The 16,503-nt window shown below is 42.0% G+C and overlaps 1 protein-coding gene across 5 annotated transcripts in view; it reads right to left on the bottom strand.

Annotated features, from left to right (window-relative positions):
• Positions 1-16,503, bottom strand: part of CACNA2D3 (calcium voltage-gated channel auxiliary subunit alpha2delta 3) — a 797,511-nt gene that overhangs the window by 153,960 nt on the left and 627,048 nt on the right. For all 5 annotated transcript variants that reach the window (XM_033926567.1, XM_033926568.1, XM_033926569.1 and 2 more), the window contains one exon: positions 8,998-9,078. In XM_033926567.1, the coding sequence (XP_033782458.1) occupies positions 8,998-9,078 (81 nt within the window). The remainder of the gene's footprint in view (positions 1-8,997; positions 9,079-16,503) is intronic.

Raw genomic sequence — 16,503 nt, 5'->3', positions numbered from 1 at the left:
GTGGACACAGGAGAAGGGCTCACTTAAGAGCAATATAGAGGGTATTTTAATTTAAGTACACATCATATATAAGGGAGGATTTTTTTTTTTTTTCTTTTTTTTTTGTTGAGCCCACTGCAGGACTAGGGTTGACAGGGCCCACCATGCCACAAGAGATGTCTAACTATTGGCTTGTTTTAACTCATTTCTACTACCAAAAAAAAAAGTTTCTTTTTCTGTGAAAATGGGCTTGTAAATTCATTTTTTGTCCACCTGGTTTTGCTGTTTGCATTAATAAATGAGCTGCACCGAATGAATTTGCATTGCAGGAGCTCATTACTTTTGCACTTGAATATACTTTCATTCATAAAGGACTAGGAATGTAGATTACTACCAACCTGGAAAGTTTTTTTTGTTGTTTTTTTTTCAAGTTTTATTAATTTTAATATACCGACCATCGACATACATCTAGCCGGTTTAACAATACTAAAAACATGAAAGGTTAAAATAATTAATATAGGTGAGGAAAAGAGTGTACATTAAAAGACAAATTACAAATACGGACATGAGCTTGAAGGTAAAAAGGGAGGGGGGAATCGATAATTACATCATTAAAAAAAGGGAAGGGGGAGGATATGACATCAGGAGATGGGATCGCTTTTTAAAAGCAGTTCATGTTAAATTTTGCTAGCTGTTGAAAAGAAAAAATTTAAAGGCTGTGGTATGCATCTTGAAATAAGAACGTTTTTAGTTTAATCTTGAATTTGTCGAGATAATTTTCAAGGCGGAGTTGAGGTGGCATGGCGTTCCGTAAGGTTGGAGCGACAACGGAAAAGGTTAGTTTTTCTAGTGCAGTAGAATTCTTTGATGGAAGGGATGGTCGATACATTCTGATCAGCTGATCTCAGGGTCCGGGAAGGACAGAAAGGGATGCTGAGTTTATCAAGAAAAGATGGGAGATGCGAAAGTTTGATTTTGAAGACCAGCATTAAGGTTTTATAAGTGATACGGTGAGTAATGGGTAGCCAGTGGGCTTCTTTCAGAAAAGGAGTAACATGATCATATTTCCCTTACCTTATGAAAAGCATAAAAACAGCAGCATTGTTTTTGAGAATTTATTAGCATCTAGTGTAGTGAAGCCTCTTGTACAAATCAACTTTGCTGCTTAGTAAATCAGTCTGAGGGCACAAAAAGTAAAAAATAGGAATGTTGAAAACAACATAAAGATACTTTGGAGGATAAAGGGGTGCACTCATTAAAGAGTCTTGGCGCTGTCTTCGTGGGGGTACCGGCGCTTTTCTCTCCCAAGTACCTCATTAGATGTTTGCCGGCACGATCAGCATCTTTCACTTGCTGCTCGCGCCGGCCTCTGCTCCCTTCTGACATCACTTAATGGTCACAGGATCAGGATGTGATGTCAGAAGGGAGCCGAGGTTGGTGTGAGCAGCAGTTGGAAGATGGTGCTTGCACCAGTGAACATTTCAAGATGTACTGGTGGGGGGAGCTCAAGTAGTAGAGAAGAGTGGGGGCGCACAGCGCGCTGACGCTGTGCACCACCACCCCTCGCTGTGCCAACCTCCCTCGCTACGCTACTGCCTTTAGTCATCAATTTGTATGACAATGTGCTTACATTATCTTTCCTTTCTCACTAGTAACGACTTGACATGATTCATGCAGGACTAACTAAACACAAATACTACACAACAAAAGCATGACTTACAAGACTGAATAAAGAGAATGGGACCGATATTAAGCTTAAGGCTAAATCTTTGGTTGCCATGGGTAAAGAAGTGCAACTATCCAAATACTATCCAAATCTCCTTCTATATTCACAGTTTTGGGATTCATGAATTTGGTTATCTGCGAGTCTCCAAACAAGCAGCCTCCCTCCTGCCTCCACTGTAAAGCTCTGGTGGTGAGGTGGTGAAATGGGGCAAGAGCGATCTTCCTACACTACTGCCCCATGATCTGCAAGTTCCTACGTCAGTCTCATGAGCTCTCGTGGTCTCGCAAGGCTGCTGCGGAAACTTGAAGCTGCCATTTTGATAGTGGATCTGCACGGGGCAGAAGTGTAGGAAGATCGCTCCTGCCTCACTTCACCACTAGACCACCAGGCTTTAAAAGTCAGCTGTGGAGGGGGCCGGGAGGCAGGAGGGAGTCAGGGGAGGGGCCCTAAAGTTATTTGTGATTTTTTAATATTCATGAGGGAGTTGTGCCCCTAACCCTTGTAAATATGAAAGGAGACCTGTATTCAAGAATCAGTGCTGAACACAGATCTATCCAGTTATCAGTGAAAGTCCAACTGCTAACTGAATGACTAACAAGATTAAATTAGGATAACTTTGGGGGTCTTTTACTAAGGTGTGGTGAAATCTAGGCTTAGCATGCTCTAACATGGAATGAGTATTAAGCTTGGAAGGCATTAATATCAGGCATTTTGGGGCTGATTTTATAAAGGGCGCTTAACTTAATTGGCAAAATACCCTTAATAGGCTTAGTAATTGTAAAAAAAAAAAAACAACAATAAGAAATGCAATGACAAAGAGAAGGTCAGAGCACACAGCATAGAAGACAGAAGAAAAAGTGCCAAGGGTCAACAAGATTGGAATAGTCAAGGATCTTTTGTTAATGAACCTGACATGGGCCTTGTTTTGGCATCCAAAACGCCTGCATCAGGGGTCAGACAGTTCTTATTAGCTATTAAAACCAATCCAGAAATATGATAATACAACACACTGAGTTTGCAACCAAACGTTCTTCCTTGTGTGGAGCAAGTGAAATTGCAATGCTTTGGATCGGTGTCTTCAGGGTGGTGCCACAGAAAGGGGCCATTTTATAAAGAAAAGTAGGCACCTAAGACCTGATTCTATAAATGGCGCCTAACCACACCTAACTTGTAGGTGCCAGCCTGCACAGTTGTCAACCAATAGGTGTCCTTTATAGAATCAGGCCTAGCGGTGCCTAGGCAGACTTAAAACAAAAGGACATAAGTGGGTCAGACCAATGTTCCATCAAGCCCAGTAGCCTGTTCTCACGATGGCCAATCCAGATTCCTAGTACCTAGCCAAAATCCAAAGAGTAGCAACATTCCATGCTACCAATCCAGGGCAAGCAGTGGCTTTCCCCCATGTCAGACTATGGACTTTTCTTCCAGGAAATTGTTCAAACCCTTCTTAAAACCAGCTACGCTATCTGCTTTGACCACAACCTCTGGCAACGCGTTCCAGAGCTTAACTATTCTCTGAGTGAAAAAAAATTTCCTCCTATTGGTTTTAAAAGTATTTCCCTGTAACTTCATCGAGTGTCCCCTAGTCTTTGTACTTTTAGATGGAGTGAAAAATCGATCCACTTGTACCCATTCTACTCCACTTAGGATTTTGTAGACATCAATCATATCTCCCCTCATCAGTTTCTTTTCAAGCAGAAGAGCCCTAATCTTTTTAGTCTTTCCTCATATGAGAGCAGCTCCATCCCCTTTATCATCTCAGTCGCTCTTCTTTGAACCTTTTCTAGTGCTGCCATATCTTTCTTGAGATAAGGAGACCGGAATTGAGCATAATACTCCAGGTGAGGTCGCACCATGGAGCGATACAGAGGCATCACTAGGTGTCATTGAGGTAGGCGCCAGTATATTAGGCCAGGTTTTAATGATTAATTAATATTTAAACTTTTTAGCACTTGTGGATAATCAATTGAAATGGTAGGGAGGAGGTTTAAAGCATAAATGATTACAACACCATATTCAGGCTTGCGCTGCAGGGAAAGGAGGCAGAGCAGGAGAGTATAGGGGCCCAGAGTCTCTATACAGCGCCGATATCAATAGCCACCTATAAAGTAGCTGCCATTCTCATATAAAAAAACAAAAAAATTGAATTGTCCAAAGTGAAAGATGTGCACTAAAATAGTGTCCACAAACTCATCTGTAGGTGTAGAGATCTTTATTCATCCAGTGTTATCATGACACCATCTGGATGAATAAAGAACTCTACACCTAAAGATGAGTTTGTCGACACTATTTTAGTGCACATCTTTCACTTTGGACAATTCCATTGTTTTTTTGCATTCTTCTTGTGGTTTTGTTTGTTCCCCTGTTGTGTTCTCATGTAAGTCATGTGACAGCTAAAGGAAGCTCTGTAATGTGAAATGGGGAAGCTCCATTGAGCAGCAACGGTCAATATAGTCTGCTTTTAAGAGCGGTAACATCAAACGCTGAATTTACTACAGTTTGTTCGATCTGAAGAGTAATTTGCATTTGTCAGCCCAAAGTTAAGTTGAAAATTTGCTTATCGAAATAATATTGAAAAAGTGTTTAAACGTATTCGAACTTTGAGTGCACTCAGAAAATGGGAAGTTGGGAGGTTTTTTTCAGACTAATGATGGTCCAGATATCGGAAGTAGGGCAAATAATTTTCTAAAACTCTGCTTATCTGAGCGCTTGAAGCCTTTTTCTCCCTTGACTGCGCTTTATTAGGATAACTAGCAAAGTAAGGTTCTTCAGGCAGCCAATTTTGTTGGGATATTGAATCACACAATGGCGCCATGGATAGAATTTCTCCTCTGGAAAAGATAGGTGCTGGAAATGTAGGCCAGGGTTTTTCCAGGCCTACATTTCTGGTGCCTATCTTTGTCATGAATCACGTCTACGTAGGCACTTCCGGCATTAGAGACGCCCACAGTGGGGGAGGCTCGATTCAGGTGCTAATTTTTAGGCACTGATAGGCGCTTTAATGTTTTTTTGCCATTTTAAAAAGTGTTTCTTAATTAACAAGTTTGGGAATCGTTTGTAGAATTTCCCCTGAGTTCCTAACCTAGGCACAGGCATAGGCATTTAGGGCATGAATTCCCTGTCTTAAATAGAGCACACCTAAATGTTAGAATGCTCAGTAGAGAATGACACGGTGACAAAATTCATCACCGTTCCCGTCCCCGCGGATACCCGCGGGAAATAATCCCATGTCATTTTCTAGTGTCTATTTCAACCTCGGTCCTTCTACCCCAGGATTCTTCAAAGCAAAGCTTGCAGGTCAGTGGTTGTCGCCATTCATACTCTGATTCTTATGGGAGCCAAGTATAGGACAATCAAGCCATTGTGACATTACTGATGAGTTTGGCTCTTAGGCATTGGTGGAATGAGGCATTATGACATCACAATATCTGGATACCAGAGACTGTCATTCTTTAGTGTCTATCTCAACCTCAGTCCTTCTACACCAGCATTCTTCAAAGCAAAGCTTGAGGGTCAGTGGTTGTGGCCATTCATACTCTGATTCTTCCCTCTCTCTTTAAAGAATGACATGAAGATTGTTTACCGCGGTTATCCGCGGGGACGGGAACGGTGATGAATTTTGTCACCGTGTCATTCTCTAAATTGCTCAGCACTGCCTAAGCACGATTCTATAATGGGCGCCTAACCTTTATAGAATTGTGCATAGCACTGCACTAGTTGGTGCCAATATTTTAGACTCTAACTGCACAACTTCCTTTCTCAAAGTGCTGGGAGGTTTGTGAGCTACTGTGTAGCTTGTGCAAATGACGCATGTTGGATACAGAACCTTGATAGGGTTCAGTAAACAGGCTCCTGTCTACATGTTAAAAGGACCAGAATGCTCACCTAACCCTGAGTGAAATGAATTCCTCTATGACATATTCCAAGAATAGAAAGTGGCAACTGACACCAGCAAACTGCACATACCGTAGAAAGGTTAGATTTACGGAGCCCATTTATATTCAATAGCTGCATTATAAATAGCTTAATACATTCTAATATATCTCCTGCCTTTGGCCTGTCAACATTGATCAATGCTCAGTGCAAATGTGTCTTACTAAGTATGTCTTGGGCCTTGCAACTTTCTATGATTTGAAAGCAATGGTTTTACATTTTTATATAAAAAGTAGGTTTTTCCCTCATCTTTTAATATTTTGGTACGTGGACTCTACGAAACAGCAAAATAAAACAACTTAGGTAAAATGGTCCAATTTTTTTTTTTGCATCTACTGTAGCTATCTTATAACATAGAACCTTGTAATAATTTCCAGCTAATTACTTTGCGACAATGACGTTTTTGAAACAATAACTTACTTGGTTCTGTCAATACCAATGCTTTGTGTTATGACAACAATTAAGGGGCCCTTTTAATAAAAATTAATGCATGTTATCTGCTACAAGACCTACTGTATATACTCAAATATAAACTTACATTTCTGGGCCCCAAAATGGGGTGTCTCGGTTTATATTTGAGCTTTCCCCCATCTCAGACCCGTCGCAGGCCTCTCCCTGGGCCTACCTTAAGCCCTGCTGGTCAGTGGTGAGCCACCCCTGCTGTCTTGCTACTCAAAATGGCCGATGCAGGTCCCCACAGTGCTTGCTATATTTATTTACTGCCCTTCCACAAGAATAATAAAAGGGTTACCTTATTTCCTTTGGGGGTTTTTTTTTGTTTTATTTCTATATATTACAGTAAAAAAGAATGAGGGACTTATCACACATGCAAATACCATCCCTTATGAAACAGATACAGTAAAAAATGTTATTTTGAGGCATGGCATGGGCAGCGAGTGAGTGGGGCCTATGTCTTATAGTTAATAAAAAGGTTGTCACTCCACATTAACTTTTAATGTGGCAGACAACAGAGCAGTTAATACGTCAAGAAGTAAATCTAACTGCATTGCAAATTATCTGCCATGCAGAAAATGAATAGGGAAGACCTTTTTCTCAGCATTCACTGCAGAGCAGCCCTCCCAAAACTCAACAGTTAATGCAGAGATTTTGCAGTTAGCACTAGGTAATTCTGCACACTATCACACAGTAACTGCAAAACCTTAGAGCACTTTAAATACATCCCAAATGCCTTCTGAGGCCATCAATGCAGAAGAATATAGCAATGGTGGAAAAAGGGTGAAGGTGGTAATGGGGGAGGCTTTCTAATTATTGCTAATTTAGGTTCACGTGTATAGTTTCTACAAGTATCTACACTTCTCCCTCCGTATTCGCTGTGATAGGGGATTAACAGACTTGTGGAATACAGAAAAACTGCGAATAACTTTTTCATATGTTATTCTCTCTTTTCTATTAAAAACCATCGTGGAAAAGAGAAATGTTAACGAGGCAAGATACAGATAAGTTGTACATAAAGAAAAGATAGGGATTCATACAATAATATTCACGTAATACAACAAGCTGATCTAAGCCTATGTATAGAAGAGGAATGTCGACAAAAATACACAGCCTCGTTACCATTTCTCTTTTTGTACTTATTAATAAAATCTTCGAACTAAAAAAAAAACCCCATCGTGGATAAAGTGAAACCGTGAATAACATGGTGGGAGACCTGGCCTGTTCCTGAAGGAGAGGCAAAACACGGTGAACAAAGTGCTGGGAATCAGCGATTTTCTCTATGCAAGCTGATGTAATTTGAGGGGGGGGGAAGGGGGAGGGAAGAGCCAGCAAGACAAAAACTGCGAATAATCAAGGGAGAAGTATATCTCGATTTTGCCCCTCCCCCATCTAAATACAACAATAACCTAGATGGCAATGCAGTCAAATAGAAAATCAGTGCACAATAAGGAGATATCGTCCAGCCAGGTTACTAAATCAAGATGGTCTATGGCTTAGTTTATCTTTGACTTCTTCGGTGAGCATGTAACAAATGTATTATTCTCTCTGAGACCTATTTCTAAGTTTTATCCCCCAGTATATCATAGCAACAGAGAAATGACAGTAGATAAAGATTAACGCCCTCTTCTACAAATCTCCATGGGCTTCGGGGCCATTATCGCGCGGCTTTGTAAAACAGGCCCTAAATGGCCTATCCAGTCTGCCCATTCATAAATTCTACTATAACCTCTTACAGATCCTATATACTTGCCCCAAGCTTTCTTGAATTCAGACACCTCTACCGGGAGACCATTCCTTGAATTCAGTACTTTTTCCTTGAAGAAGTATTTTTTAGGCTACTCCTTCTTCCTGTCCTCTGTCCTTTTAATTGGCATAGTAAGGGGAGGTCAAGGAGGGCAGTCGGCCCTGGGTGCCATGTTGGTGGGGGTGGAAGCACCCCTCTTCCTCTCTGCCCCTCAGCCTCTTCACATTCCTCCCCTCCATGCATGCGCCTCCCCCCCCTTCCCTTCCCCTGGCAGTCAAAAACATGCTCTTCACGACCCTGTTGGCTCTCCTGCTGATGTCACTTCCGGGTGCCACGCATAAGTCGCGAGGAGCACGTTGTTGACTATCGCCAGGAACAACTTCAGCTAGAGGTACAAGGGAAGAGAAGGGGGGGTACGCAATGCATGCAGGACTGGGGAAGGAGCGGGAGGGTTGGAGATAAGGGCAGGGGAGGGGCACCACCACCCCAGGCGCCTCTCACCCTTGCTACGCCACTGTTGAGACTTACCTCCTGTGCATTTATGTCATGGCAAAGTTCATTTTTTAGGGGGCCGAGGTGTACTGGGAGTGAGGGGGGGGGTGGGGAAGCATTTCATCTTAGCTTTTTTTCTCTCCCTGTCCTCCTCCTGCTTACCTTTGCAGGCAGATATACTCAAGCCCTGCCTGCAGAAGGTATTCACTGGCCAAGCTCTCTCACCGCTGCTGCCTCAGCAACAAGAAAGCTCAGAACTGAGCATGCCCAGCAGTGCCAGCATCCACGGCTGTAGCATCCCACTGGCTTCTTTGCTGCTGAGGCAGCATGGGTGGGATCTCGGCCAGCAAATCTCTGGGTGGCAGGGCTCGGACATCCCCATCAGTCATTCATCTGATGTTGTAATTTTGGCGGTGGGCTTGAGCCCAAACTTGGAAGTGTTTAAATGTTTCCCCTCTCCCGCCTTTCTTCCAAATTATCACACCCTATATGGGCCTTTCTTTGCTCTTATGACTGCTGCCCAAAGGCAAATGTGCTCAATGTAGTCAGCAACTGAGTATTTTTGAATATTATTATAGATTAAAATTTTCAAACATGGTTCTTTATGACATTCCGAGAATATTCAACTTCAGCCAAAGTGATTATGAAAGTAATAGTGATGATTTACCTGCCACTACAGGTGATTTTCGATCATCTAACAGCTGAATGGCTGTGCTCGCTGTCACCACATTACTCTTATTTTCTGTCCCTGCAAGATATGAACATGGCTTTTTAACTTAAGAATACAACATATCATTTGTATATCGTTATGGATATATTCTGTGTTGCTATTATAAATAATGTATCCAAAACTGAACAGGAGGAAACGCCTTTTTTTTTTTATTTTTTTTTGCCAAAGGTAGATTTGAGTGTTTGAGACAAGAGGAAATTTGATTGTGGGTGGATTATTGCCAACATTGCTAGTAATATTTTTAACTTAATCACACTATAAAATAGAAGCCTATATTTTACTCACACTGACAAGATGTATGTCAGATGTATGTCATTACTATATAAGATGTATGTCAGTTGTAAGAAGATATTCATGTTTAAACACAGCACATCAGAACTGTATAAAGCTACAAAAATATCTTAATTATAGACTTCCAGCTGTACTTATTAGAGAATACTACTCATACTCGGTCTGGCTCCCATGTGCCCACGCCTGTGAGAGAAATGAAAGGCTCAACTTTTCTGCCTAGGCCTAGGAGTGACTTTGATCTGAGAGGGCAGCAACTCAGTCGGGTTTTCAGGATTTTCCCCAATGAATATGCACGAGGTCTACATATGCATGCCTTGCCTTTATTCCATTCAAATAAATCCCATGCGTATTCATTGGAGAAATCCTGAAAACCAGATTGGATTGTGGGCCCCCCCCCCCCAAGGACCGAGATTGCCTGCTCCTGGCCTAAACACCCCATCACCGCTGTGCTGAAAATCTCATTTGTGAAACTACGGATAGGGCATACTTCCCAAAAGCAGCAGTAAGTGGAGGCCTACATCGGAGAAGATCTTTACGCATACAGAGAACATATATGAGTAAATCATGATACTGACTCACAATTAGCATCTTCTCTGACCAGTGGCGTCCCTGCCGCAAACGCGCTCCCCGTCTCCACACCTTTTTAACTTCAGCGCGAGCAGCCACCAACTTCCCGCCCACATCAGCTTTGGCGCTCTCTCTGATGTCACTTCCTAGGCGTGGGCGGCAAGTTGGCGGCTGCTCGCACCGAAGTTATAAAGGTACAGGGAAGGCGTGTGCGTGTGACAGGGGGAGAAGTGTGAAAGTGTGTGTGGGGGCAGAGGGGAGGATGGGTGCCACGCCCCGAGCAAGACAGTGCTTGGAGCGGACCTCCCGCCCCCTTCACTACGTCACTGTCTCTGACACAGGCAAACTTTTTTTTGTTGTTGTTGTTGTTCAGAATTCATCTACTTTGAAACTGCCATATTTTCAATGCCATATTTACAGGGTGAGTCAAAATAAGAAAAAAGTAACCTGTTAAAGTGTTTTGTTGTTTTCTCAGCAACCACTTGGAATGTCAAAGTGAAAGGTCACAGCTTTATCCACTGTCTTGGAATTCTGTAAGATCTGACATTACCAGATCTACTCAAAAATTTAAATTGTCCTTTCCCACGTTAAAAGGCATTGCCTACATTGGCAATTTCCAACCATTTTGAAAACATCTCAAAACTTGGCTATTTTCAAAGTTGTAAATTCCGCTCTTCTCTATACTATTCCAAATCCATATTGTATCTGTTCTCCTTTCTAATTTCTTGTAAACCGTGCTAAGCTCTACCGTTATAGAGAAGGTGCGGTATATAAGCCTAAGGTTTAGTTTAGTTTACAGTGGAATGAGATTATTTTTAAACACGAAGAAGTTACAGACTTTTTTAGCACAACCACCCACCTTCATACTTGACCACTTCTTCAAGACTTAAGATGGCGGCAGTGTTCAAAACTACCATTTAAATATCTGGCGCAAACCCACACCTAGAAGCCACGTCAGCTCTTATGTAGCCCAGCGAGAGTCTGCGTCTGACGTTTTTTCTCTCTCCCCTCCCCCCAAACAATCTTCAGATGAGTGAGATCCAGTTTAACTCCATATTCAAACTCTTCGGAGCCACTATATCAAGCCAGAATATCCAGTGTTGTTCTAAAAAAGTTTAACTTTTATTCCAACAACGTTGGCTATACTGGTTGGATAAAGTGGCTCCATGTGGTTCGAATATGGAGTTAAACTGGATTTCACTCATCTGAAGATTGTTTGGGGGGGAGGGGAGAAAGAAAAAAATGTCAGATGCAGACTCTCGCTGGGCTACGTAAGAGCTGACGTGGCTTCTAGGTGTGGATCCACGTCTGATATTTAAATGGTAGTTTTGAACGCCGCCATCTTAAGTCTTGAAGAAGTGGTCGAGCAGGATGGTGGATATAGAATAGGCATGTGGGGTTTTAGTAATCTTACTTAGGAGGTTGGGTAAAAGTTTATGCTCACTTTTTAATAGATATTTTTGATACTACTTTAGGCACAATGCTTTGAAAACGTTTCTGGCGAAACATGTCGGCACAAGTTTCCCTACTCATCTGACCACTAAGTTAAGTAAAGTATTTAAGCTACTTAAAGTGTTTATATGAAATAAAATTAAATGGGAAAAGATAACTGAAAAAAATATACACTTGTGAGAAAATATACCTAACAAATAAGAGCCGATGACGAGCGGACACAAAGCTTAAGGCAATGAATCGCTTGAGCCATAGTGGCGTCGCTGGGGGTTCCTGGGAAAACAATACAGTTGTGGGTATTGATATATATATGAGTGAGTGGAATGAGATTATTTTTAAACACGACGAAGTTACAGACGTTTTTTTTAGCACGCCCACCCGCCATCCTACTCGACCACTTCTTCAAGACTTAAGATGGCGGCGGTGTTCAAACCTACCATTTCAATTTCTGGCGCAGACCCACACCTGGTCGCCACTTCAGCTCATCCGTAGCCCAGCGCGAGTCCGCGTCTGACTTTTTTTCTCTCTCCCCTCCCCCAAACAATAGATGCATGAGGGGTTTTACTAATCGACGCTAGAGGTTTATAGTGCAGGACGGCGAGTTAAATGCTCTGACACTCAGAGGAATTCTAGGCGTGTCGATGCATTTATCACATCGGCCCACGCTAAAAGCCTCTAACGCTGTTTAGTAAAAGAAGCCTTTATTTAGTTATCATATTTACATATTTCTATTAAAAAGCCTTTAATTATCTTAAGCTGTGTTGATGTTACTCACGTTTTAGAATTACCACCTAGTACCTAGCAATTTTTGCGCTTGAAAAACATTCAAGTTAGAACGCAGTATCATAACATCATTCAAACAATACAATTAACAAAGTGTCGGAATTTTACCATCAACCCCATCTTTAACACAGGCCTTCAGTCGCTTTGGGAAGTTCTTGTCAATTGCTCCGGTGGTAGACCGTCCCTGGACATCTACAGTGGTTCCTTGAGTTCGGCGATTATTTGCAGTTTCGGGCGTTTATGTTTATTATTGTTTCTTGATATACCGCCTAATCCAATGTACCGCAAACTGTGTGCCGTAGCACACAAGCGTGCCTCCTGAAATTTCAGGCATGCCGCGAGAAACTGGGGAGAATGAGAGGCGCTGGTGCAGGCCGACTGCTTTTAGGTCGTGCCTCTCGTGGCGAGAGGCAGGTCCTGTAGGTAATCACCCGTTGCCAGTGGCTTTGCTTCTCTCCGCGCATCTTCCCTGCCGGCACCCCCGCACTGGTGGCTCAGGGCCCATCTGGAGGGCCTTTGTACCTCTGTGGATAATAATAATAGTTTTATTCTTCTATACCGCCACAGTCGAAAGACTTCTAGGCGGTTCACATCGAAGAAGGCTGGACAATCAGCCAATTACAGAATGCAAGAAGTGAGGGTACAACTTATTACACAAGAAATAGATAAAAGGACAGCATATTACATCGAGATTGACAGAGGGAAAGTATGACTTAGTAAGTGGCGAGGCTTCTGTTTCGGAGATGAATTTGTCAAATGATGATGTCATGCATGCGCGCGACATGATTGCATCAACATCGCACACTTCCAGGATGCCTCAAGCTGCAGCCACTATGTTTAGCGTGCGGGACACTAGCCTAATCCAATGTGTGGGTCGAAGCGAACTGCTGTTCTCCTAATTTGTATTTTATTTCATTGGTTGTGTTAAATTGGTTAAATTGAATCAGGTTGGGCAGACTGGATGGACCATTCGGGTCTTTATCTGCCGTCATCCACTATGTTACTATGTTACTATGTTGTGTCATGCCTGGTTTCGTATAGCCTGTTCCCTGATTTCTTCAATAAAAATTATTAAAAAAAAAAAAAAAAAATTATTAACAAGGAAATATTCATGAAAGGAAATCCAGTCAAAAAATTTTTTAAAAAATAAAAGCACACATTGACACTAAGGCAATGATCACGGCGAACCGTGGTAATCGTTCCGAAGCCCACAGGGATTCAATGGGCATTGGAGCGTTTGCCGAGTGGCAGCCACTACCGTGCCTTTGTAAAAGGAGGGGAAGGAGGTAAGAGAGGTCATACTAAATAAAAATTACAATTAAAATAGGTTTAAAGTTAAAAAATGAACAGTACTATTATAGCTTGTGAATCTTCTGATCTCCTAAGGCTGTAAACTAGAAACAGAAGATGAAAGGAAAGAAAAAAAAAAAAAAGCCCCAAAATATTATTTAAGATAAATTAAGGTTGAAGGCATGATAAAAAAAAGAATGTCTTCATTAGAGACTTAAACCTAGCAAAGTTAGACTTCAGGCCTAAAGAAACCAGGCCTAAAGACCTCCAACACTGCTTCCCGGGCAAAAGTCTGTGTGCAAACATAAGAACATAAGAAGCGCCATCTCCGGATCAGACCTTCGGTCCATCAAGTCCGGCGATCCGCACACGCGGAGGCCCTGCCAGGTATACACCTGGTTTATTTTATAGCCAACCATACTTTATATGCCTCTCTCAAGGAGATATGCATCTAGTTTGCTTTTGAAGCCTAGGACTGTCGATTCTGCAATAATCTCCCCTGGGAGAGTATTCCAGATGCCAACCACTCTCTGTGTGAAGCAGAACTTTCTGACATTAGTCCTGAACTTGTCCCCCCTTAGCTTCATTTCATGTCCTCTTGTCCGTGTCAAATTGGACAATGTAAATAATCTTCTCTGCTCTATTTTGTCGATTCCTTTCAGTATTTTGAAGGTCTCGATCATATCCCCACGCAGTCTCCTTTTCTTAAGGGAGAACAATCCCAGTGTTTTAAGTCGATCCTCATATACCAGTTTCTCCATACCCTTCACTAGTTTGGTTGCTCGTCTCTGCACCCTCTCCAGCAGTTTTATATCCTTCTTTAGGTAGGGAGACCAATGTTGGACGCAGTATTCCAAGTGGGGTCTGACCATTGCCCTATAAAGCGGCATTATAACTTTCTCCGATCTACTCGAGATTCCTTTCTTTATCATGCCCAACATTCTATTTGCCTTCTTTGCCGCTGCCGCGCATTGTGCTGACGGCTTCAGGGTCCTATCTATCAGTACACCCAGATCCCTTTCTTGTACACTTTTTCCCAGACTTGCACCTGACATTCTGTACTCATATTCCTTATTCTTACTGCCTAAATGCATTACCTTGCATTTCTCCACGTTGAACTTCATCTGCCATTTCTCCGCCCATTTTTCTAACCGACACAAATCGCTCTGGAGTTCCTCACTATCCTCTTGCGATCTGATTGCCCGGCAGAGTTTTGTGTCATCTGCAAACTTGATGATCTCACTGGATGTTCCGTTTTCCAAGTCATTGATATAAATATTAAAAAGGATCGGTCCAAGTACTGAGCCCTGGGGTACACCACTAGTCACTATCTCCCAGTCGAAGAACTTCCCATTAATGCCCACTGTCTGCTTCCAGCCAGCCATTTGCCTATCCATCTTTGTATATCTCCCTCTATGCCATGGCTTTGTAGTTTCCTGAGAAGTCTTTCGTGTGGAACTTTGTCGAACGCTTTCTGGAAGTCCAAGTATATTATGTCCACCGGCTTTCCACTATCAATTTGCTCGTTCACGGTCTCAAAGAATTGGAGTAAATTCGTCAAACACGATTTCCCTTTCCTGAATCCATGTTGACTGGGTTTCATCAAGTCGTGTGTGTCCAAGTGCTGAACTATGCTATCCTTGATCAGTGATTCAATCATCTTGCCTGGGACAGACGTAAGACTCACAGGTCTATAATTGCCCGGTTCTCCTCTCGATCCTTTTTTGAAAATTTATGAATATGCAAAAATCGCTCAAACGTCATTCTAAAAAGTCTGTAACTTTGGCGCTCATTATATTCAGCACATAAATGCAGACAATAGCAACAAATAAAGCTGAAAATTTTCTTGTTGAAATTCAAGCGGTTGCTGAGAGAACAGAAAAAAAAACCCAAAAACTATTTTTTTGCCTCTCCATATACACTTGACTAAGAAAACAGGGCAGCTCCAAGAATAAGGAAAAACTGGCAAATTCAAATTCCGTGGAAAAAATCATTAATAGCATGATAATAGCTACAGTTTATTTATTCTTTCTATGGGAACAGAGAAAACAAACACAATTTCAGTGGTTAGAAAAACCCCATAAAACACAGTCAATTCTAAGTTGACAAATTTACTACTTGATGCTGGTTCTGTGGTTCTGGTGAGGTTTAAATAAATCACTTTCATTATATAATATGAGTCACAAAGACAATCATGTCTCGGCTTGAATCTGTAATTGGAAAAATGATCAAATAACTCATCTTTGAACAATACTTAGTCCAGCTGTCAGCTTATTTGGTCGTGTTTTAGGTTTTGCTCTAAAGAATTCTCTCCCACAGATTTTCTTAATAGACAACACATAATCATATAATATTTGGACTGATTTTCTGGCTCCGTCACAAATAAAAGCAAAAAAAAAAAGCCTTCTAACAGGGCAATTTTAAAATTCTCACAAAAATACCTCTCTGTCACACTTGAAATAACTTCAAAAATGGAAACAGCGAGACGGATTCTTTCGTTACACTTATCTCAGACAATCTTAGTCCCAAAAGAATACTTTATGCAGGGGAGGGGCCTCAGATCCCTGTGCGTTGATGGTTAGTTATCTCAACAACTGCGCTGGACAGGGAAATAACCTCATCGGCCCGTATCCCACTCCTGCCTAGCAATTCACGCATGCTGGATAGCTAAATGTTCAAAATAGTGAAGTGCAAAACTTAACTAGCTGACATTTCACTGTATGGCTGCGTCAGGGTGGTGGACTCTCGGCGTGTGTTAGTGCTCTAATTTCAATTTAAAATTCTCCCATGGTCTTGAGCTAGGGTTATAAGTGCAGGTAAGAAAATGGACTCGTGGTAGCTGGGATTGGGGCGGGCGGGTGCAGGTGGGTTGTGCACATCCTAGCACTTTCTCCTGCCAATCCTTAAACTGGCCAGTAGTGACCCTCCACCTGCCCCAGTGTGGGCTATGCCATGGTATCCACGCATCCAGTTAATACCAACACTCTTTCGGACAATTTGGAAAATCAAGGAAATATGTAGTGTTGTGGGCACATCAAGCTAATTTCCAGAGGCAAAAAC

The sequence above is a fragment of the Geotrypetes seraphini genome, chromosome 17 (genome assembly GCF_902459505.1).
Source record: "Geotrypetes seraphini chromosome 17, aGeoSer1.1, whole genome shotgun sequence".
Classification (NCBI taxonomy): Eukaryota; Metazoa; Chordata; class Amphibia; order Gymnophiona; family Dermophiidae; genus Geotrypetes; species Geotrypetes seraphini.
The sequence above is the reverse complement of the archived record's forward strand: the minus strand, read 5'-3'. Positions and strand labels throughout refer to the sequence as shown.